This window comes from Salmo salar, chromosome ssa29 (genome assembly GCF_905237065.1).
Source record: "Salmo salar chromosome ssa29, Ssal_v3.1, whole genome shotgun sequence".
In the NCBI taxonomy this organism is placed as follows: Eukaryota; Metazoa; Chordata; class Actinopteri; order Salmoniformes; family Salmonidae; genus Salmo; species Salmo salar.
This window is the reverse complement of record NC_059470.1, coordinates 11,023,863-11,049,831: the sequence shown is the minus strand read 5'-3', so window position 1 is coordinate 11,049,831 and position 25,969 is coordinate 11,023,863. Positions and strand designations below refer to the sequence as shown.

General features: G+C 41.3%; 1 protein-coding gene across 2 annotated transcripts in view; it reads left to right on the top strand.

Moving 5' to 3' along the window:
* The window catches only part of LOC106590128 (plexin domain-containing protein 2), a 192,421-nt gene that overhangs the window by 84,212 nt on the left and 82,240 nt on the right, over positions 1 to 25,969 (top strand). For both annotated transcript variants that reach the window (XM_014180733.2, XM_045710524.1), the window contains exon 2: positions 6,907 to 7,157. In XM_014180733.2, the coding sequence (XP_014036208.2) occupies positions 6,907 to 7,157 (251 nt within the window). The remainder of the gene's footprint in view (positions 1 to 6,906; positions 7,158 to 25,969) is intronic.

Below are 25,969 nucleotides of genomic sequence, written 5' to 3'. Positions count from 1 at the left end.
CAAGAAATAAGACAAAAAAATTGAAAACTTGAGTGTGCATAACTATTCACCCCCCAAAGCCAATACTTTGTAGAGCCACCTTTTGCAAAAATTTCAGCTGCAAGCCTCTTGGAGTATGTCTCTATAAGTTTGGCACATCTAGCCACTGGCATTTTTGCCCATTCTTCAAGGCAAAACTGCTCCAGTTCCTTCAAGTTGGATGGGCTCCGCTGGTGTACAGCAATCTTTAAGTCATACCACAGATTCTTAATTGGATTGAGGTCTGGGCTTTGACTAGGCCATTCCAAGACATTTATATGTTTCCCCTTAAACCAGTATGCTTAGGGTCATTGTCCTGCTGGAACGTGAACCTCCGTCGCAGTCTAATATCTCTGGAAGACTGAAACAGATTTCCTACAAGAACTTCCCTGTATTTAGCACCATCCATCATTCCTTCAATTCTGACCAGTTTCCCAGTCCCTGTCGATGAAAACATCCCCACAGCATGGTAGTGGCAGCAGGGGATGTTGTTCTTGGGGTGATGAGAGGTGTTGGGTTTGCGCCAGACATAGCGTTTTCCTTGATGGCCAAAAGCTCAATTTTAGTCTCATCTGACCAGAGTACCTTCTTCCATGTGTTTGGGGAGTCTCCCACATGCCTTTTGGTGAACACCAAACGTGGTTGCATATTTCTTTCTTTAAGCAATGGCTTTTTTCTGGCCACTCTTCCGTAAAGCCCAGCTCTGTGGAGTGTACGGTTTAAAGTGGTCCTATGGACAGATACTCTGTCCATAGGACCACTTTTTTCTTTTATAACCCAACCCTGATCTGTACTTCTCCAGAACTTTGTCCCTGACCTGTTTGGAGAGCTCCTTGGTCTTCATGGTGCCGCTTGCTTGGTAGTACCCCTTGCTTAGTGGTGTTGCAGACTCTGGGGGCTTTCAGAACTGGTATATATACTGAGATCTTGTGACAGATCATGTGACACTTAGATTGCATACAGATAGACTTTATTTAACTAATTATGTGACTTCTGAATGTAATTGGTTGCTCCAGATCTTATTTAGGGGCTTCATAGCAAAGGGGGTGAATACATATGCACACACCACTTTGCCATTTTTTCTTTTTTATAATTTTTTGAAACCAGTATTTTTTTTCATTTCACTTCACCAATTTGGACTATTTTTTGCATGTCCCTTACATGAAATCCAAATAAAAATCCATTTAAATTGCAGGTTGTATTGCAACAAAATAGGAAAAACGCCAATTGGGATGAATACTTTTGCAAGGCACTGTATGTCCAGGGTTTCTGTGCATACCTGAGGGCCCCAGTTTATCTCCATGTGCTTGGCAAGGGCTCCTGCTACATTGATGGAGCTGCTTTCAATGGGGAGGTGGAAAAGAGTGCTCTGACACCCTCAAAAAGAGACAGTCAGAGCCAAAAGATGTCCCTCCAACATATACACATGCACTTTCTCACACACACACACACACACACATTTGTTTTACTATCCTTGTGGGGACCAAACAACTGATTCCCATTCAAAATCATATTTTCCCTAACCCCTAGTCCTAAACTTAGCCCTAACCCTTAACCTAACCCCTAACCCTAATTCTAACCCTAAATGTAACCCTACACTTAACCCCAAAGCCTATAATTTTCCTTGTGGGCACACACATGCAGCACACATGCAGCACACATGCAGCACACATGCACACATGCACTCATGCACGCACACACACACACACACACACACACACACACACACACACACACACACACACACACACACACACACAACATTCCTCTCTCCAGTATGGGCGAACCCTTGTACGGAAGTGCCCTGTCAGTGCCATTGAGTCAGGTAGACAACCAAAGGGGAAAACCAGCGGGACCCTAATACCCAGGAAGAGAATGAAAAGAAGGGTTGCACCGAGATTTCATGATCTTCTAAATGTCGTTGAAAGCGTTTGGTGAAACCAAATTACAGTTCTCCTGGCGTTTGTGGATTAGTCGTGTTGACAGGTGTGAGTCGGGCGAACAGAGCCACTCTTGAGAGTCACAGCAAAGGTTTGCAGGGCATTCGGGGGAGGGGGGGGTAAAAGAGGAACGGAGGGGGAAGATTTTCTCTCACACAAAGCTGAAGGAACTCACACATCCATGGAGAAGCCTCGTCCTGCTACGATATTATTCGGGGTGTTCCTCAGGGGTCTGTACTTTCCCCTCTAAAATGACTAACACAGACCATGGAGTCTCTCCTTGATAATGAGAGAGTTCACTGGCCCTGAACCAGTTGGGAGAAGTATAAACCATTACAGAGAGAGTGATCAACAGACACCAGCGCATGTGGTTTTTATTCACAGTGACTCAGAGAAAGACATTCCATGAAAAGCACAACACATTTGTTAAGGGTCTCTATTTTCCAGTCATGGTGTGTTCCGAATTATTCATTTTTCATAACTTTCCACCATATATACTGCTCAAAAAAATAAAGGGAACACTTAAACAACACAATGTAACTCCAAGTCAATCACACTTCTGTGAAATCAAACTGTCCACTTAGGAAGCAACACTGATTGACAATAAATTTCACATGCTGTTGTGCAAATGGAATAGACAACAGGTGGAAATTATAGGCAATTAGCAAGACACCCCCAATAAAGGAGTGGTTCTGCAGGTGGTAACCACAGACCACTTCTCAGTTCCTATGCTTCCTGGCTGATGTTTTGGTCCCTTTTGAATGCTGGCGGTGCTTTCACTCTAGTGGTAGCATGAGATGGAGTCTACAACCCACACAAGTGGCTCAGGTAGTGCAGCTCATCCAGGATGGCACATCAATAGGAGCTGTGGCAAGAAGGTTTGCTGTGTCTGGCAGCGTAGTGTCCAGAGCATGGAGGCGCTACCAGGAGACAGGCCAGTACATCAGGAGACGTGGAGGAGGCCGTAGGAGGGCAACAACCCAGCAGCAGGACCGCTACCTCCGCCTTTGTGCAAGGAGGAGCACTGCCAGAGCCCTGCAAAATGACCTCCAGCAGGCCACAAATGTGCATGTGTCTGCTCAAACGGTCAGAAACAGACTCCATGAGGGTGGAATGAGGGTCCGACGTCCACAGGTGGGGGTTGTGCTTACAGCCCAACACCGTGCAGGACGTTTGGCATTTGCCACAGAACACCAAGATTGGCAAATTCGCCACTGGCACCCTGTGCTCTTCACAGATGAAAGCAGGTTCACACTGAGCACATGTGACAGACGTGACAGAGTCTGGAGACGCCGTGGAGAACGTTCTGCTGCCTGCAACATCCTCCAGCATGACCAGTTTGGCGGTGGGTCAGTCATGGTGTGGGGTGGCATTTCTTTGGGGGCCGCACAGCCCTCCATGTGCTCGCTAGAGGTAGCCTGACTGCCATTAGGTACCGAGATGAGATCCTCAGACCCCTTGTGAGACCATATGCTGGTGCGGTTGGCCCTGGGTTCCTCCTAATGCAAGACAATGCTAGACCTCATGTGGCTGGAGTGTGTCAGCAGTTCCTGCAAGAGGAAGGCATTGATGCTATGGACTGGCCCGCCCGTTCCCCAGACCTGAATCCAATTGAGCACATCTGGGACATCATGTCTCGCTCCATCCACCAACGCCACGTTGCACCACAGACTGTCCAGGAGTTGGCGGATGCTTTAGTCCAGGTCTGGGAGGAGATCTCTCAGGAGACCATCCGCCACCTCATCAGGAGCATGCCCAGGCGTTGTAGGGAGGTCATACAGGAACGTGGAGGCCACACACACTACTGAGCCTCATTTTGACTTGTTTTATGGACATTACATCAAAGTTGGATCAGTCTGTAGTGTGGTTTTCCACTTTAATTTTGAGTGTGACTCCAAATCCAGACCTCCATGGGTTGATAAATTGGATTTCCATTGATTATTTTTGTGTGATTTTGTTGTCAGCACATTCAACTATGTAAAGATAAAAGTATTTAATATGATTATTTCATTCATTCAGATCTAGGATGTGTTATTTTAGTGTTCCCTTTATTTTTTTGTGCAGTGTATATTGAAGTGTCTAACAAAGATCCTTTGGAGGGTGAGAGATGATGTATGTGTTCGTGGAATGTATACTGTATGTTCCCCTTGGATCGAAATATACAGTGTTCTTTGACAGGGGATCTTGCAGGCATACATTGTCTCAGTGGGGGGGGGATATGCATGCTTGGCTACAGGGGCAGTGTTAGACACCTAAGAACAACAGCATTGAGATCTGAATAGTAATTAGCAGCATGCTACATACTCCAAACAGACATAGCTGCCTAGACTTCATAATGAGAAGAGCTCACAGGGGGGTGGTGGTGAGAGGGGCCTCAAGGACTCTGTTTGGGAGTCTGTCTGCGTCAGTCAACTTTGTTATGTTTTAGCCTTGTGATCAGCATCCAATTGTGTTGAATTAAAGAACTTCCGGAAAGATTTGTCCAACCTTTATTGATAGACTTTTAGAATGACCTGTGGTTTAAAATGATAAAGATTAGCTGATGCAGAGAAAGTGTGGTCTACTGATAGAGACTATGGTTTCATACGTGTGGTCTAGTGATTCACATTATTTAGCAGACACGCTAATCCAGAGTGATTTACAGGCACAATTAGGGTTAAGTGCCTTGCTCAAGGGCACATTGACAGTTTGTCGGCTTGGTGATTCAAACCAGCAACCTTTTGGTTAATGCGCCCAACGCTCTTTAACCGCTAGGCTACCTGCTGCCACTGATGACTGGCATTGTCTGTGATGTCAATATATACAGTTTAGTTAAGCCAGTAGTACATTTAGAGTACAGCACATTGGACTCCGTGTAGTGTCCTCAGCATTAACTTTAGAATTCTTGCAGTTTCTCCTGCAAGTGTGTGTGTGTGTGTGTGTGTGTGTGTGTGTGTGTGTGCGAGAGTTAGTTAGTTAGTTAGTTAGTCTCTGTGGTCTCATCCGTGCAGCAGCTGGTCTCTGAGCTGTTTACTTTGCGGATGCTCATTACAGAGTGAAACTGTCAGCCTCCACTTTGGGCACATTAGCATGTTAAGCCTCTCCACTCCACTCTCACCTCCCTAGTCCTGCTCTCATGGTAAACACTTCTGGTCTATCTGGGGCCCAGAGAGAGAGAGGGGAGGACCGAGGGGAGGGAGGATGAGGCGAGGGGGGGGGGGCAGCCATTTGTTGTTTGTTTATACAACTACCCTCATTAGTATAGCTGGAATGACATTAACGGTCAGGCAGGCAGGCTTTGAACTAATGTCAGTTTTTGTATGAGTCTGGGGGAAAAACTGTAAGTGGGAAAGTGATTAAAAGGATAAACCTATGCCAGGCAGGCTCTAGGACACACTGTCTGAAGTGATGATCTGCCTGGTGTCACGAGTGTGCGTTTTTGCATGCATTTGTGTGTGCGTTAGAGGTCTTTGCGGATTCACCTGTACCCAAATACCGAGACCTGATCCGGATAATGTCACGGATCTGGGTCGGATCTGATATGATTGTCACGGGTCTCGGGTACAGTATGTGTAATTTTAACTGACTTGTCCCGAAGGGCTTGTGCATTTCCAAACACGACTCCTGCAGTAGAAAAAGAGAGAGAAAAATGGTATAATAATAGGCTACAACAAACAAGAGCTAACAGGTAGGCAGGCTGCTACTTCATTTTCTGAATGGAGATGTTATTTGTAACTGTAAGATCAGAAAGCGCATGCACTGCAGCCTCAGGTAGTCTAGCTAGCTAACGATAGCTAGCTTAACTAGGTTCTTGTCCCGGTTTGATGCAGACAAGCAGTCCAAGACAGGTACTACGCAATCATATTTGACGATAAATAACCTAGCTATGGCAGCTATTAGTCTATTAGGCTTGTTTGCTGTCTCTCCTCTCTCCCTCCCTCCTCCCTGCTCCTCATGTCACTTGCTCACAGTATGGTCCCTCCCCTGCCTGCTTGAGTGGAACCGCTCTCCCTCCTCTCACACTGTATCAGCTCCGGTTAATAAAGTAGCTTAAAAACATATTTTTCCACTGCTTTCCCTCCCTCAGATTGGATCGAACCGAGTCTGGATCCGAACAGGTTTATTCAGAACGGGTCTAGTTGTCCTTGGGTCCGTTCGGAACGGGTCTCTATATTATTTGTATTTATTTATTTATGCATATTGGGTCTAGGTGGGAAAGCCCCAGGTCCATTTTGGGACGGGTCCAACTTTTTGGATCCGTGAGGCACGTGTGTGTTTGTGTGTCCTGTCCTCACTGTGACCTGATCAGAGTTTATCCTGGTCAGCTCACATGGTCAGGAAAAACTCTTGGCCCTAGGTAAGCTAGGTATGACTATGGGCCACTGGTGTGTCTTAAATATGCTGAGTCACTGCTTCAATGCTATTCTGCATGTGTTTCATCCAAAGTAGTATAATTTCTCCATAAAGCAATGAGGAATAGTCCACTGAGACAGTGAGTTATGAGAGTGGCAGAAGATTAATGACCAGACCAGAGTTTTGGCTCCACCACTGGACCACTGCCTTTTTGACCATAAAAATATTATTGTTCTATATAATTATGCTGCTAGGATCCACTGGTGTACAATATAGCCCGTTTCTCATTTCAGTTTAACTACTTAAAAAGGTCAATAGTTGAGAATGTCTTGGCTTACAAATTATATTGAGGAGAGAGCAGAATGATTGAGCTAATTAAGGAGTTATATTGTAATCACATTTTACATTTTTGAGGAAAGGAAAATGTTGGTATGATAAAAAAATTACTCATAACTTATAAATCTATCTATTTCTAAATCATAACATGTTTACATTATTGCTTTATTTCTCTTAGAATAAAGTGTACCTATGTCACTGCAACTAAAAACAGCCTATTCCTCCTATACTGTACCACTTTTACTTATCTCCCCTCTTCCTCTTTATCTGTGCTCCCCAGGGGTCTCCTACTCCTACCTGCAGGGGCAGCCGCTGGCTGAGGAGGACGTGGCAGTGGATGTGAAGTTGTACAGTCACCGGTGGAGGAGATGGCTGTCCCCAGAACAACCACATAACATGGACAGTAACAGGGCCAGCCAGGACCAGGATCAGCAGGACCAAGACCAGAGTCAAGACCAGCCTGAGGGGAACTTCCCAGGCCTGCTCTCAGCAGAGGACAGCCAGGACACTGACAACAGCTCCCAGATAGAGGTACAGTACACCAACAGTGTTTCCCCTACCATTACTCAGCAGGATACAAAGGACGGATCCACTTCTTACCTCTGTTGCCCCCTGTCAAAAAAAGTGGTTTGATATTTGCAGTGGTGAAAAAAGTACTCAGTTGTCATACTTGAGTAAAAGTAAAGATACCTTAATAGAAAATAACTCAAGTAAAAGTGAAAGACACCCAGTGAAATATTACTTGAGTAAAAGTCTCAAAGTACTTGGTTTTAAATATACTTGGGTATCAAAAGTAAATGGAATTGCTAAAATTAAGTATCAAATGTAAAAGGATAAACCATTTCAAATTCCTTATATTAAGCAAACCAGACGGCACAATTTATATACATATAAATATATATATATACACTCAGACATCATTTACAAACAAAGCATTTGTGTTTAGTGAGCCCGCCAGATCAAAGGCAGTATGGATGACCAGGGATGTTCTCTTAAAGTGTGTGAATTGGACCATTTTCTAGTCCTGCTAAGCATTCAAAATGTAACGAGTACTTTTGGGTGTCAGGGAAAATTTATAAAAAGTAAAAGTACATTATTTTCTTTAGGAGTGTAGTGAAGTAAAACTTGGCAAAAACATAAATACTAAAGTAGAGTACAGATACCCCCCAAAAAAAGACTTAAGTAGTACTTTAAAGTATTTTTAATTAAGTACTTTACACCACTGGATATTTGTAGCACCAAACCTGTTTACCATGAACTAGTGCTTGTTGGTAATTTATTTCTGGGTAAAACCTATTACTGGATTCCTGGATTCCTGTCATTGTTGTTGAGCTCCTCATACTTTCCTTTGTTTGCTGAAGGGCGGAGGCTTACCAGAACTCTGTTACTTTAGGGGGCTTGGTGTTCCGCCAAGAAAAAACTATTTAGGGGAAACACTTGGGCCAACAGAGTGAACACCCCAGATAACCCTCTGAGACAGGCAGGGAGAATGTCTGGATTTACCTGTGAGGTCTCTATTAGAATAATGAACAGAGCCTAAACTGCATTAGTTCCTCAATCCTCTTTAATCTAGAACTACAGTAGTCCAAATATTCCTGGGCAACTCTCTGAGGAGAAAAAGTAGACAACCCGAGAACAGAGTGATTAGATGATAATGAAAAACAGGACGAGGGGACCTTTTGGCGGATGAATACTTAATATCAAATTAAAGCTCAGCACACCCTTAGGTAGTCATTCATCATAACCTGCTGTGTGTGGACTGAGGGTGAATCACCTTAAAGTACCCCAGAAAGAGACCAGAACAATAGGTTATTAAAGGGTCATTCCACCACTTTTTATATTTACAGTGCCTTCAGAAAGTATTCACACCGCTTGACTTTTTCCACATTTTGTTGTGTTACAATAACCCATAATGTTAAAGTGGAATGATATTTAATTTTTTTTACAAATTCATTAAAAATGAAAAGCTGAAATGTCTTGAGTCAATAAGCGATCAACCCCTTTGTTATGGCAAGCCTAAATAAGTTCAGGTGTAAAAATTTGCTTCAAAAGTCACATAAAAGGTTGCATGGACTCACTCTGTGTGCAGTAATAGAGTTCACATTATTTTTAATGACTACCTCATCTGTGTAACCCACAAATGCAATTATCTGTAAGGTCCCTCAGTCGAGCAGTGAATTTCAAACCCAGATTCTATCACAAAGACTAGGGAAGTTTTCCAATGCCTTGCAAAGGGCACCTATTGGTAGATGGGTAAAAAAAACTGACATTGAATATCCCTTTAGGCATGGTCAAGTTATTAATTACACTTTGGATGGTGCATCAGTACACTCAGTCCCAACAAAGATACCGTTTCCAGAGAGGAAGGAAACTCAAGGATTTCACCATGATGACTTGGTGACCATGGTGACTTTAAAAAGGTTAGAGAGTTTAATGGCTATGATAGGAGAAAACTGAGGATGGATCAACAACATTGTAGTTACTCCACAATACTAACGTAAATGACAGAGTGAAAAGAAGGAAGCCTGGACATTATACATAATATTCTAAAACATGCATGCCAGTTTGCAAGGCACTAAAGTAAAACTGCAAAACAATTGGCAAAGAAATTAACTTTATGTCCTGAATAAAAAGCGTTATGTGTGGGGGAAATCCAACACAACACATCCCTGAGAACCACCTTTCACATTTTCAAGCATAGTGGTGGCTGCATCATGTTATGGGTATGCTTGTCATTGGCAAGGACTAGGGAGTTTTTTAGGATAAAAAGAAACGGAATAGAGCAAAGCACAGCAAAATCCTAGAGGAAAACCTTGTTCAGTCTGCTTTCCAACAGACACTGGGAGACAAATTACCCAGAAAGACTCACAGCTGTAATCGCTGCCAAAGGTTATTATAACATGTATTAACTCAGGGCTGTAAATACTTATGTAAATATGATATATCGGTATTTCATTTTCAAAACATTTTCAAAAATGTCTAAAAACATGTTTTCACTTTGTCATTATGAGGTATTTTGTGTAGATGGGTGAGAAAAAAACATATATTTAATCAATGAGTTCAGGCTGTAATACAACAAAATGTGGAATAGGTCAAGGGGTGTAAACACTTTCTGAAGGCACTGTATTATCTTCAGCACCATACAGTGTCTACACAAAAGCAACAAGTTTTTATGGTCCTAAAAAATGGCATCATGAAATTGCATTGAAAGGTAAAAATTGCAATGTGTTTCTAGCCATTTCCCTGCTCCCTCCATCACCTTGAATCTCATAGCCTTAGAAAATCACTGTTTTCTACGTAATTATGTTTTTTCATATCTTTTTAAGTACATAACGTAGAAATTTGCTTTTTTCTCAGAGACACTGGTATGATGCTGGACGTAATGATTATGAGGTTGAAAAGTGGTTGTATTCCCCCTTAACTTTGACCTCCTTCTCGACAGTCACAAGGCAATAGACCAGCTGGAGATTAATTTCTGGCCCTTGGTCTGTGTGTCACTGTGTCCCTTTGTAAATGAAAGGCAAGGACCCAGGTCCCTTGTTATTGTGCCTACTAGCCGAGCTCACCGTTGCAGCCTAGCGCTCAGGCATTTAGTCGTAACGATGGCGGCGGTGCGTCTGGTCCAGACTGATCGTTAAGTCTCTTTGTGACTTCAAATCATCTCAGGTCTGCAGCCCCAGCGTCGCTCTGTGTGATAACAGAAGACGCTTTGATCTTCAGCTAAACACACACATGCGGCCACCCAAACACTCACACTCACACACACATACAAACACATGCGTGCTAACACACACATGCACAAACATACACACCATGTGCGCCCACACTCACACCACCAGGCGCATAACTTGCGGGGGGGGGGGACAGGGGGTCATTACCCCCTCAATATTAGAAACAGGTAAAGTTTACTCTAAAGAGCCAGGCAACTACTGGCTTTATGTGGCTTTTCACCACAGTGCTACTCAGTTCCTCATTTTATGATTGGATACCGCTGACGCTAAATACGCTTTTGGTTGTGCCCGGTCCCCACTGCCTAGAGGCAGCCAGCCCATGGCCTGGAAGATGAACGGAGCAATGCGCAATTTCTTCTCTTTCCCTTTCACTATGCGCTCTCTCTTTCTCTTTGTGGCGTTTGCTGAGGAGAGGTAGCTATATTCATAGCACTCCAATGTGTAAATGTTTGGAACATTTGAAACGAGTAAAAGGTCATGGACATTTCATAAATGTATTGCTATATTGCTATGTAACTAGCGAACTACTGGTGATGAGATATTGTGTAAAAATAGTTTTATACCAAGTGATGCAATGCTAGTTTGGCTAGGCTAACATTAGCCAGCTAAGCTAGCACCAAAGCTAGATCTTTTACTTTTCAACTCAGATGAGTCAGTGTTCACCCTAGTGAAAACGTAGCTAGTGCCCTTAATGGAGGTGCACAACAACACCAAAGAGTAGAAAAGTGTAGGACATAATATTTTTGTTGTTGCAGAGAACTGTAAGTAAATTAATGGCTACATAGCTAGCTAACTAAACTGTACATTTCATAATAGTACCAGTCTATGTAGTCAGACAGCTAGCTTTACATATTGCCAGGTAAAAAAATAATTTTGCTAATAAAATCACCATCTAAATCATGTTAATAAGCTAACCCCATCATTGTTAAGGTCAGCCATTTTTGTCATATGATAATGGTATTTGGTCATATTGTCACGGTTGTCGTAGGAAGGAGCGGACCAAAGTGCAGCGTGTGTGTCGTTCCACATTTTATTTTCACTGTGAAATTATGCAATACATATAAATAAACTGAATAACAAAACAACAAACCGTGACGCAGAGGTGAAACATACACTAACTCAAAGACAATCTCCCACAAACCCAGGTAGAAAAAAACCCTACATAAGTATGATCTCCAATTAGAGACAACGAGGACCAGCTGCCTCTAATTGGAGATCATCCCAAACAAAACCCAACATAGAAATACAAAACTAGAACATGACAACATAGAAAAACTAAACTAGAAAACCCCCGTCATGCCCTGACCTACTCTACCATAGAAAATATCAGCTTTCTATGGTCAGGACGTGACAGTACCCCCCCCCAAAGGTGCGGACTCCGAATGCACCTAAAAAAAAAATGTTTTTAAAACAACGGGAGGGTTAGGGAGGGTGACAAATGTCTATGGCGGCTCTGGTGCAGTACGCAGAACCTTCTTATCCCACGGATCCTCCAGCAGAGGAGGCGGCTCCGGTTCGGGGTGTAACCCCCGCTCTGCCCACTGATCCCTCCGCTTTTGTGTCACCGGACCGTGGATCATCACCGGAGGTTCTGGACTGCCGACCGCCGCTGGAGGTTCTGGACTGCGGACCGCCGCTGGAGGTTCCGGACTGCGGGCCGTTGCTGCAGGACCAAAGTGCAGCGTGTGTATCGTTCCACATTTTATTTTCACTGTGAAACTATGCAATACATATAAATAAACTGAATAACAAAACAACAAACCGTGACGCAGCGGTGAAACATACACTAACTCAAAGACAATCTCCCACAAACACAGGTAGAAAAAAGCCCTTGTTAAGTATGATCTCCAATTAGCGACAACGAGGACCAGCTGCCTCTACTTGGAGATCATCCCAAACAAAACCCAACATAGAAATATAAAACTAGAACATGACAATATAGAAAAACTAAACTAGAAAACCCCCCTGTCACGCCCTGACCTACTCTACCATAGAAAATAACAGCTTTCTATGGTCAGGACGTGACACATATGATCATGGCAGGGTTGAAAGACAGACAATAGAGAGAGTGAGAGAGCGCACCACCCATGTTGAGGCAGGGAGAAGACGAACAGGTCATCAGGTAAGAATTTTTGTTAAAAGGCACAATCAGTTCAAGTGATCATCTTTGCTGACTGTAGCCCAAGTACAAAAACAAAACACTTGTTGCCTACATTCTGATTTAATTTGGTTGTCATGGCAAGGGTTAGAAACAGTCAGTGGAGAGAGCGAGAGAGAGAACACTGCCCATGTTGAGGCAGAGAGAGGACGAACAGGTCATCAGGTGAGAATTTGGAATGTAGTAGTGAGTAAACAATGGTGAACACACACATTTGAATATTTACAGTTGAAGTCAGAAGTTTACATACACCTTAGCCAAATACATTTCAACTCAGTTTTTCACAATTCCTGACATTTAATCCTAGTAAAAATTCCCTGTCTGGTGTCAGTTAGGATCACCACTGTATTTTAAGAATGTGAAATGTCAGAATAATTGTAGAGAGAATGATTTATTTCAGCTTTTATTTCTTTCATCACATTCCCAGTGGGTCAGAAGTTTACATACACTCAATTAGTATTTGGTAGCATTGCCTTTAAATTGTTTAACTTGGGTCAAACGTTTTGGGTAGTCTTCTACAAGCTTCCTACAATAAGTTGGGTGAATTTTGGCCCATTCCTCCTGACAGAGCTGGTGTAACTGAGTCAGGTTTGTAGGCCTCCTTGCTCGTACACGCTTTTTCAGTTCTGGCCACAAATTTTCTATAGGTTGAGGTCGGGACTTTGTGAAGGCCACTCCATTACATTGACTTTGTTGTCCTGAAGCCATTTTGCCACAACTTGGAAATTTGCTTGGGGTCTCTGGTCATTAGACCAGAGGACATTTCTCCAAAAAGTACGATCTTTGTCCCCATGTGCAGTTGCAAACCGTAGTCTGGCTTTTTTATGGCGGTTTTGGAGCAGTGGCTTCTTCCTTGCTGAGCGGCCTTTCAGGCTATATCGATATAGGACTCGTTTTACTGTGGATATATATACTTTTGTACCTGTTTCCTCCAGCATCTTCACAAGGTTGTTGTTCTGGGATTGATTTGCACTTTTCGTACCAAAGTGCGTTCATCTCTAGGAGACAGAACGTGTCTCCTTCCTGAGCGGCATGACGGCTGCATGGTTCCATGGTGTTTATACTTGCGTACTATTGTTTGTACAGATGAGCGTGGTACATTCAGGCGTTTGGAAATTGCTCCCAAGGATGAACCAGACTTGTGGAGGTCTACAATTCTTTTTCTGAAGTCTTGATTTGATTTGATTTTCCCATGATGTCAAGGAAAGAGGCACTGAGTTTGAAGGTAAGCCTTGAAGTACATCCACAGATACACCTCCAATTGACTCAAATGATGTCAATTAGCCTATCAGAAGCTTCTAAAGCCATGACATCATTTTCTGGAATTTTTCAGGCTGTTTAAAGGCACAGTCAATTTAGTGTTTGTAAACTTCTGACCCACTGGAATTGTGATACAGTGAATTATAGTGAAATCATCTGTCTGTAAACAATTGTTGGAAAAATGACTTGTGTCATGCACAAAGTAGATGTCCTAACCGACTTGCCAAAACTATAGTTTGTTAACAAGAGATTTGTGGAGTGGTTGAAAAACAAGTTTTAATGACTCCGACCTAAGTGTATGTAAACTTCCGACTTCAACTGTAAGTGTGGTCCTAAAACATGCCTTGTAGATGTATTATTGTTTTAGTTTAGTCATATTTTGCCAATAGAAAGGCCCTTCGATTTTGGCAATAGAAAGTAAGACCATGTTTCTTGTCATCAGTTGCGTAACATAGTTTCTTTGCCCCCCCCCTTAAAAATGTGTCAGCCAGACAGTCACTCACAAAGTATACTACCAATTACTGTCCATGGTGCTGAAATTGCAACATGTGTATGCGGCTGCATGTCTTGAATCGATGATAGGATTTCTATGGACCCAGGGCATAGCTTTGATTCAGCTTATGGATAAGTGTTTATTGGTAGGCCTATTTGGTCGTCATTTTCTCAGGTTAAGCCTAACATTTCACGAAGCTATACACGGTGTCGCATTGCTGCCATTTTTGGCTGGTAGCAATAATGTAATTACTTTTTCAGTAATTACAGTTGGAAATTCAAATATTGCAGAATGTCAAATACATAGTCAGCTACCAATAGATGTCATTCCCTGTATTCACTCATCACAATATTGGTTTTGAAAGTTTTTTTGGGACTGATGCCCGACTGAGCATTCTACTCAATGCATCGTCAATGAGTGCTGATGAAGATTTAATCAAAAGTGCATTACAGTGGCTTGGAAATACAATAACATTCAAAATTAGGCAAGTAATTATTAGGAAAACCTTTGGTCATCATTTTGATGTCACCAGATTGACTTTTAGATACAGTATAACGTTAGCTAGCTAGCCACCGGATTTTAGCTAGCTAATGTTAGCAATGTTGACAAACTAATGACAACATTGCCTTCCGTCTAAAGTCAATTTGACCACATGATAATGCTGGCAAAGTTGTTTGCTACTAAATATTTGCCTACTAAATATTTGACTACTTTAACAATGTCATCATATTTCCAGGCCCTCTAGTGTAATTTAGACGAAACAGTAGTTAGCCTAGTTCCAGAATGACTGGGCTTATCACCCCTTTAGGGTACCTCTACGGCGCTGTTGGTAGCTGGTTGCTTGAGAACATTCATAACAATGACATGACCGACTGACGAAGGTGCAACCTATGAATAGGCTACCTGAACCTGCATGACATGAGCCGTCCTCGCGCTGACATCTCCCAGCTTAGATAGAAAGTTGTTGATACTAGGGATGGATTCATAATGTGGTGTACTATCTATAGCTATATACTGTCTTTAGCTGCGATTTAGGTGCTATTTATAAACTGTATACATTAAATTAGGCCTAAATGAAATTAGATACAAATTGAGAGACTCCTCTAGTCTCCTTAAGTCCTCCTTTTTTGTGTGCAAATGTTTTCACCACGGCCTGTAGGTCCAGGTTGCGGGCCCGACTGTTTCTTATACTGGGTATTTTTGCCAAACCAGACAGTCTTTCCTGAGACATTGTGCATTATATGTCCATTGTGCTGCACACCATTTAACTCAAATGCCGGTTCACCAATATGAACGAAAATCGCAAACCGCTTTTTTTGTTCAAGCCCTCAATGACTGTTGTCTGCTAAATACGATAATCTACTTGCATCTGACAATTTATTGGCTGTCCAGTATCCAGACGACCTGTCCCCAGAGCTTCCTATACAGTTAATCTCTTTCCGTAATGTGTTGAAGCCGGCAATTAAGGAGAATGAGAGGCTCAATTAAAGGTGTTGCAGAACTTCTGTATTTGAAGCACGCCTCCCTTCTGCCCAGTTTCCCTGATGTTGCTAAGGCAATCAAGCTGTTTTTACCATACATGTAACTGTCGCTTCTGCGGAGAGATCAGTTTCTAAACTAAAGTTCATAAAGAACTACCTAAGAAGCATTAGGCTCTTGGTCTGATATGAGCTTTTGAAAACCTGAGTAAGCACCACTCATTGTACTGGTGCTGTCGTAGCCTTGACCATGGCCGATATCCCCCTTATACTTTCAATCAGTTAAATGTTTTACTTTTCAAGACTTTTTCAGTCACATTCCTGAAGCCCAAGAAACAAAAACTTAGCTTCCCAGTACATATGGGGGAAAAAATGTTTATGAATTATTTACTTTTTGGAGGCTTACTGTCAAAATGATTTATTACATAAAAAATAATAGACATCGATGACAGGCGCATGGGGTATCTGGTACACCAGTGGTTGTCCTGTTTCTCATATGATGCAACATACATCATAGGGGGGTGATTTCTGTATTTTGAAAGTTACATATCTTGAAAACCTGATTGCTGACAAGCAAAACATTTTGGGACTAAAGGTCATCTCAGTTAAACCACAATTACTTTCAGGTGTGGTACAAAGTGTGGGAATGAACTAACATTAAACCCATTTGGTGCAATGCAATCAATATTTGATATTGATTGTGTGACGAATTCCTTGTTCATTGTGACGAATAGCAAACCGCTGAACCAGTCAGTACATGTTGTCCTTAATCATGGCTTGGGAGTTGGGAAAGCTTGGCAGCCATGTGTTTGTTGTGGTGTTGTGTTCAGTGGTGATATTGCTGGAGCGTTGTGAATGTGGTGCGGGATGATTGTCCCAATGATGCCATGTTAAATACCACATGGCTTTACCAAAGACTAGAGCACCCCCATCAGTACTAAGCAGCAGCATGTCAACAAACAGACACAAGTCTCAGTATAAATCAGTGCTTAATTTGTGAATTGGGAGGTGCCGGAACAAAAAGTAAGTGTGAGAGGGGGGGTGACCTGGGGAGCTCTCATAATAAAGCATTGCATGCATATCATCACATTTGTGTAGTGGCATAGAGCAGAAGAGGGACTTACAGAAGTTGCACAAATGGGGCCTTTTTATAAACGCATTTCATGGAATTCTACGTCATTTTACATGACGGAAGACATTGGCATAATCTTTTTTAATGCCTCGTTCAAAACAACTGGGAACTCGGGGGGGAAAAAACGAGCTCCGACTGTTTTGAATCCAACTCCAAGTGGGGAACTCTGGCCTCTTTCTCGAGCTCCGACTTTCGAACCTGAAGATCACCGACGTGATGATTCGGTCTCGTTTTTTTCCCCGAGTTCCCAGTTGTCTTGAAAGCACCTTAATACCTGCACAAATAATCGAAATGACAGGCTACTTTGACACTGACAAACTGAGAATCTGAGATCAAATGAAAACGACCTTGTCTTGAATCCATCAATAGCCTAGGGGCCTAGGGGTGGGGAGACACATATTATATGCTACAATATGAGGAGGAAATCATAGTCCTAAAAATGACAATGATGCATAGCTCACTAGCTGGTGATGGCCTATGTGCTTGTGCCAAAAGCCTGTCTCTCTATTGTTTTATTTTGTAAAACAATATTAGGAAGTTGATCAAATATTTTGGTAGCCTGCAGCTGACAGATTAGAGTCTTTTCAGCAGGAGCCATTTGCTTTCCAACCTGTGTTTTCCCGTGATTGTAGGCTGTTTAAAATATTATGGAAGGCCAGTTTTTTCTGTGTGCTGTTTGTTCACTGATATACTTGCTGCGTGTTCCCGACTGTAGGCTATGCCTAGTTATTGGGCTACACTCTACAGCTAGGTTATTTTTCAAATAAGCGATTTATCCTTTGTGGCAAAATGTTTGACCTTCTCATGGTGTAGTAGGCTATTCTGAATTATTTCATTTATTTCTGAACAGACAGCAGTAATTCTATAACTTTGGCAAATGTGTTTCACTTCATTAGGTGTGCGGCAGCATCTCCAGAACCCTATGATTCTATAAGGAAATAAATGATGAAGTGCATGCTAGAGATATGAGAGTTGCAGGCTCATGTCTATCAGAGTAAGAGTGATAATAATAAGTGAATCTCATTCTAGTTCTGTAATAGACACGGGGGGCGGCAGGAGAATTAACGAAGAGGCAACTCGAATTAACTTTGATCACATTTATTCGAATTTTTACATTGCAAAAAGTGAACATTATTTTTCATTCCACGAGAGGTGTCGGATCTGGCCAAATACGTTCTGGAACTAAACAGTCCAAACGGATCTGGCTCTAATTAAACACTGAATATAATACCATTTACTGGATGTTGGATTATGTCTTAGTGCTACACCCCTTTAGTTTATTTCAACATATAAACTTCTTCCACTACCAAGATTACACTTTCTAGTTCTATACTGTCAGAGTTTCCCCTATATTCATTTAGCAACGGCCACTCATTTAGCAACGGCCACTCCAAAAAATATGATTACAAATATATAATAATAATTATATGGATAGTTAAATGTTTTCAGTGACAGAATCACACTCTAAACTCTAAATACTCTCAGTTAGACCAGTGCTGTGCAGAAGGAAGGAGGAAAGGTGTCAGCAGCCTCTTATTAGTCTGGGAATGTGAATATAAAAAGACTAGGCTTTGTCCTGAAGACAGGGATGCATATTGGAAGGGAGAGGGGGGCAAAGGGATGACGGTGGTGCAGGCAGCTTGACAGGGGAAATGACGGGGCATTGGTGCTAATAGCCACTGCTGACACACACAACGCAAAAGCAATTTAGAGGTGCTCCTCTTGGCCGCAGAGACAAAATTCTACACATTTTGCCATAGGGCAGAGAGAGCATTTTATAATTTTAAAAGGAATTCCCTGCAAATCTACACATTCTGCCATGGCTTATGTCATGTTCTTATGCCATCTGAGTGACTGAAATATTATAACAAAATCCCTGGGTGCCCCATGCTATGGCTTTTTAGGGTCTCCCTGACTGTGTAGTTTTTTATTTTGGTGATTCTTAAAGATATTTTATATCTGGTTTTAGTCATTTAAGTTTACCTCTTACATCTTTTTACATTTGCATGTGACGTTCAGAACTAGCATTCCCACCGAACACTTCTGGTGAATTTACTAAATTACTCATGATAAACGTTCACAAAAAACATAACAATTATTTAAAGAATTATAGATACAGAACTCCTTTATGCAATCGCGGTGTCCGATTTTAAAATAGCTTTTCGGTGAAAGCACATTTTGCAATATTCTGAGTAGATAGCCCGGCCATCACAGGCTAGCTATTTTGACACCCACCAAGTTTGGTACTCACCAAACTCAGATTTACTATAAGAAAAATTGGATTACCTTTGCTGTTCTTCGTCAGAATGCACTCCCAGGACTTCTACTTCAACAACAAATGTTGGTTTGGTTCCAAATAATCCATAGTTATATCCAAATAGCGGCGTTTTGTTTGTGCGTTCAAGACACTATCCGAAGGGTAACGAAGGGTGACGCGCCGGCGCATATCGTGACAAAAAAATTCAAAATGTTCCATTACCTTACTTCGAAGCATGTCAAACGCTGTTTAAAATCTATTTTTATGCGATTTTTCTCGTAAAATAGCGATAATATTCCGACCGGGAGTCGTTGTTTTCGTTCAAAGACTGAAAAAGTAAAATGGACTCTTCACGTGCACGCGCGCGCCCGTCTCATTGTTCTCAGATCGACCACTTACCAAATGCGCTACTGTTTTTCAGCCAGTAACTGCAGAGTCATCATTCAACGTTCTGGCGCCTTCTGAGAGCCTATGGGAGCCTTAGAAAGTGTCACGTTACAGCAGAGATCCTTTGTTTTGGATAGAGATGACAAAGAAGGCCAAGAAATGGTCAGACAGGGTACTTCCTGTACAGAATCTTCTCAGGTTTTGGCCTGCCGTTTGAGTTCTGTTATACTCACAGACACCATTCAAACAGTTTTATAAACTTTGGAGTGTTTTCTATCCAAAGCTACTAATTATATGCATATTCTAGTTTCTGGGCAGGAGTAATAACCAGATTAAATCGGGTACGTTTTTTATCCGGCCGTGAAAATACTGCCCCCAATCCATAACAAGTTAAACTGAAAACGTTTCACCATCCCTACAATTATTTTTATCATCTGGAGAAGCGGCAACGATATAGGGGAAACACTGACCGTATAGAACTAGAATTAGGAAGCGTCATTTTTTGGATGCAAAAAATGTGTGCTTGCTTTGGCTGTCCAAAGTATTTTATGGAAGTGGAAGAAGTTTATACGTTTAAATAAACTAAAGGAGTGGGGCACTAAGACATAATCCACCATCGAGTAAGTGGTATTATATTTATACTGAGACTTGTCCGTGTGTCTGTTTGTTGACATGCTGCTGCTTAGTACTGATGAGGTGACCCAGTCTTTGATAAAGGCATGTGGAATTTAACATGGTGTCATCACGACATTCATCCCACACCACATTCACCTCATTAACAACTCTACAGCAATATCAACAGTCAACACAACACCACAACAAAATACCCCAAATGTTAAAACTGTTAAATGTTCTCTCTGGTCTGAGAATGTATTTCAGGATTATTTGTGAACTACTTATTGCATTTAATTATTTATTTTTAAATCTTTTTAGAATTTTCAAGTATAACTTATTTTAATGGAATGCTGTCTTGCATACAGTCGGTTTCTTACACTAAGAAATGTGTCACTAATGAATTGTATTTTTTTTGAATGAAGGTGAAATGAAGTGTTAAATTAGTTTATCTCCAGCATTTTTCTTTGTTGTGCGCCCAAACTTCCTGACGAGCAGGGTTGAGGGTCAATCAATTTAAATTCAGTCAATTCCAAAAACAAATTGCATTCAAATTTCAATTATCCTCAATGCTTCTCTGAAAAATGTGGAATTACAATTTCAGTTTACTTCCTGAATTGACTGAATTGAAAAATGGAATTGATTGACTCCAACCCTGCTGAGCAGTTCATGCTGTAGGAGTGAAAACATCTATGCATTCGTTTTTGTGCAAAGGAGAAGAATATATTCATGAGAGTAAGCCTTTCTTGGTTTTTGTTGTCACTTATCTTCAAAAGCAGTGGGGTTTAAGAAAAAAAAATCTTACAAGAGAGGCTTGAATGTTCAAAGATGCTACCAAATTGGTTTCAACCAAATGTAAACTGTCATTGATTTTTAGACGATGGTCAATAGTTAGCCTATTATACATATTTTTCTATTATTATTTTCATGGATGTCCCACATTACACTAACTTTTCCACCGCTGCTGAAAAAAATCCTAAGAAAAACACTGACTTTTATGTTATGTCTTACTGGCATAAAACCCAGGTCGAACTATTGAAACTATACAGCCTGTCATGTTTCCTAGTCTGAATTGACTGTATGTGTACGTTGGCATAATAAATCAAGGATTGCAAATCTGCTCTTTGAAGTGTTCATGTTTTTACCAAGGTTCTACCTAGACTCTCTTATGTTGGCTGTAGGGGGAGTTGCTGCTAGTTAATGTCTGTCCAGCCAGGGTCATATTAATTAATGCACATCATAGCAAAACGTTTTGGGGAAAAAAACAGCATTTCTTTTTGGAGGAATTCATTTAGGGGCCAGCACCATTTCTGCTTGATTTCTGAACACGACCCTGGTCTGTGCCGTCTGTCTGATTGCTCAGGAGTATCCCAGGGGAGCGATGCATTATTACATTCTTCATTTCTGTTTAGTTGGGGGTAGAGCGAGCGGGAAAGGAATTGACTCAGCTTTGAACATTTCAATTGCTTCATTTGATTTCCATCTCATCTTCATTTGCAGAACAATGCGTTAGTATGACCCTTTCACAGTACCTTTATTAAAAGATTACCTGGGAGAGATGCTTTTCTAAATGTATATATATATATGTCCTTATGTCCTTATGTGTATATATATATCTTACTTCACTATATGACATTACCAGGAAATAGCTTCAATCGTGCTGATTTGTGCCAGTACTACCAGATAGTTGACTGCAGTGCTCGGCACTGTTATTGCTCTCCAAACTGAACCTGCAGTGTTTTTGATCTCAGCCAGTGTCGTCTGCCTTGATCTTAGCATGCCTCTCTCACTGTCCCACCTGGAGTGTGTCTCTCTGCCAGGGCTGGGGCTGAGATTAACATCATACTTCCCTTTACTGTGGTTTCTAGCCTAGCAGTGATAGCACATTTTTGCTATCAGCCGCCAATACAGCTCTTGTCTAAAGCACTGGAAGCCTAAATCTTGAGATGAGGCAGGTTGCCAATATATTTTTAGTTATATCGCTTGGGACAATCTCATGAAGTTCAGACAGGAACAAGTCTATATGTCCTTAAGTAAATAAACTAGCCTAAAAGCTGTTAGCTGAGAAGGCTCCAAACCACATGTTTATCTGGTGGCCAGAGACCTGCAACCACAGAACACTAGAGCTCTTCAATAACAACACACCTCTGTATGTGTGTGGGTGTAGACCAAGGATAGGCAACTTTGATGGGGGTGGGGGCCACAAAAAATGTAAACTCATCAGGGGCCGTAGTGGCTCGTGGGTCTGTGTACCTGCATCCATACCCACACATGCAGTCAGAGCCGGCCCTAGCCTTTTGGGGGCCCTAAGCAATACAAATTTTTATTTATATATATATATATATATATATATATATATATATATATATATATATATATATATATATATATATATATATATATATATATATATATATATATATATATATATTATATATATATATATATATATATTTATATATATATTTATATATATATATATTTATATATATATATATATATATATATATATATATATATATATATATATATATATATATATATATATATATATATATATATATATATATATATGATATATATGACAGAGAAGAGACAATTTCAGTTTTAGTTTTAATATCCTGTAGTTTTAAAGCATGTTTGCTGCAATTCTACACATTTTGCCATTGGGTGGAGAGAAGATTTAGCAATTGTATAACTCATTTCATGAAATTCTACTACTTTTGCCATAGGGTAGAGACAAATATTTGCAGTTTTTAATATGAAAGATTTTTAATATGAAATCTGATTATCAATTGGGGCACCCCGGTCGGTAATTCAACCATGATTACTACAAGTTTAGATAGCTGGCCGCTAGACTAACTTACTAATCAAAATTTGACTGACATGGCCACCAGTTGCCCATGCCTGGTGTAGACCATAGACCATAGAGGCTGCTATCAAGAGAACACCTCCTTGTCACATTCTCTTGAGCTATAAAGCTATAAAACAGTAGAATTTTCCTCCCGCCTAGGGGTTGTGCCAGCGGGCAATGAAATTCAAATTACAAATCTCACTCCAAGCTTTCTTCAAAAGTTGGCAGCCCTGTATTTTACAGGCTCATAAGTCTGCCTTTGGTTGCAACAGCTTGAGTTCATTGTTAAAACAAGAAAACAAAAGTTTCACAACTAAAGCGTGACTTTTCTATCCATGCGTTTCACGCTTTCATGTTTACTGTTGTGCTATTTTGTTGACTCCTGTTTGCTTCGCACCTGGATGACGTGTTCAAAGCACCGAGCCCTACTGGTTTGTTAGTGAGCAGGTGCAGCACACCTCAGCTCCATGCAATGCAATGCTGTTGGATTTCACAACACGCTCCACTAATGCTGCGCCAGTGGGCAGGGGATGATGCAGAGTGATAAATAATGGATCATAGACATTATCAGCTGAAGTGAGTGTGAGCGGCGCACACGAGTACTGTTTTCTTTCTAAAGCGCAGAAGTGTGTGTGTTAGCGTGTGTAGGTTGTTTATGCGTATGTGCGTGCCAGTGTGCATACCTACGTGTGCGTGTGTGAATGTGTGTGTGCGTTGTAGGAGGGATAGAGGGACGCATAGAGTAGGGAGAGAGCCATTAAAAGGTATGAGATGAGATGTTTTTTTTTACTGTATTGTCTGTATTCAGTAACACTGATGTGATTGATGCTCCATTGTGAAAGTATACCTATTTACCCAATTAAAGCAGCAAACTCTCTCTCTCTTTCTCTCTCTAGTCTGAGCTAAGTGATTAAACCCACAGGTAGATGTCTGGCCTGGAAATAGTTTTCTAACCTCTTATTTCTGTTTACAGGAAGTGCTAGGAACAATCTCATTGCACTACAATAAATCTGTTTGGCAGAATCTCTTAAGAGATGACAGATACATTTTGAAATGGAAAACATTGGCATAAAGATATTCAGGCGTCACCGTAACGCAATGCTGATGCAGTAGCTTGAATAAATGACTCATACATGAAATTGAAAAGTGAATTGGAGATTGTTTGGTTCACGGAATGCAACTCATACAGCATACTGTATGTGGGTTTATTATTTGTCTGCTTAATGGAATTGACGGGGGGAAACTAGTATGACAACAGCCAGCTGGACCCCCTCTCACCTCCAAGGAGTTCCTCCCCGCCTTCCTCCTCTTCCTCCTCTCCAAAGACGTCCGGGAAATAGCCAACACATCCTGTGCTGATTAGTAGGAAACGTATGAAGGGTCTAATGGTAGTCGTTTTTCTTTGTTTCATAACCTCCAAAACTAATCTGCTGAGTAAGCCTGACTGGCTGCTACAACGTGCTTGTTTTCTTAACAAGCTTTGTCTGCACCCGCGGCTCCCAAATGCGAAAAAAAAACGCCTTTGGTAATGTGTGTTTTAAGGTCGACCAATTAATACATAGCAATATCCCATCTGCTGCGCCTAGCTTCAATTAAGAGGTTTATTATGTATTAATCCCACCAGGGCTACGTAAACCCAGAACACGCTCACTCTATTCTATTCTACACTCCGAGGTTATAGCTGACATTTTTGTCAAAAATGAGTTAGTCATGTATGATCGTTAGTCATGTAAGATCATAGTCATGTATGATCTTTAGATGGTTCTTCATATGTGAAGTTACATTGTAAAAGTACATTTTAAGGGAAATAAACGGTAACGTTCTAGTTGCATAAATCCATTTGAACGTGGGTTCTATCTGCAATCCAATGACAAACCTAAACAAGTACGGACGGACCAATCAGAACACGTCTTTGCTATCTCCCTCTAAGTATCGTCTAGACTAGTCTAACCAGCAAAAGTGGCACGCAAGCAAAAAACACTGTCAGAAATCTTCAAGTAAGGGATGTTGTCACATCGTTGTTCTGTGATGCCAGTAATTCGTCTGATGACCATAATACATTCATTCATGTATTTGATGATGTGTTCTGACTCTATCTTGGTAAATCAAAAAAATAGAACAGATAGAACCTTATAGTCCCAATGTCACGACTCCAGTATTACAGCATGGGACGTGTTGAGGCCCCACACATCTTCCACATTACTGTCCTCCGAGGGGAATAATATGGTGTGTTTATTCTTAATAAGAGGAGTGATGTTTGTTTAACCCATGTAGTGTTTGTCTCACAGCTCTTTGACTAGCCGAAAACACGCAAGCGCACAAACAAACAGGTGTACACACACACACACACACACACACACACACACACACACACAGAGAATCAAAAACACAAGCGCACGCACGTGAGAGAGAACATGCACGCACACATGTACATGAATGCATGCGCGCACTCACACACACCACAATGTTCAGATGATCAGAGGAAGCACAAAGCACAGCGTGTCCAACTCATCAGTCTGATAGAGGTCAGTTGAAAAGCCTCCTCTCGCTTCCCAAGCAACGAAACAATTGAACAACTTCCAAAGCTGCTGAATATTATTGGTTTTCAACCCACAATAACAGTGGAGATTCAGCACATTTGCAAAGATGTTATCCTTGTTTGGCATGATGCCTGCTGACTTGTCATTTGGGGAGAGCGGTGTCTTTGTAAACAACATTTCACCTGTCTTTAGTACAAAGAAGCTACTTACTGTAAGTCCCAAATGGCACCCTATTCCCAATATAGTGCACTACTGTTGAGCAGGGCCCATACGGAATATGGAATATGGAACTATTTGGGACTTATCCCATCTGTTGCCCAACTTGGTTTTGTCGAATTGGCCTTACTAAAATGCCATGCAAGCTTTTTAGTTATTAGAAATAACTATTGTTTTGTTACTGAATGTTTTTTCTATCTCATACTGTATATATTGTCCATTCGG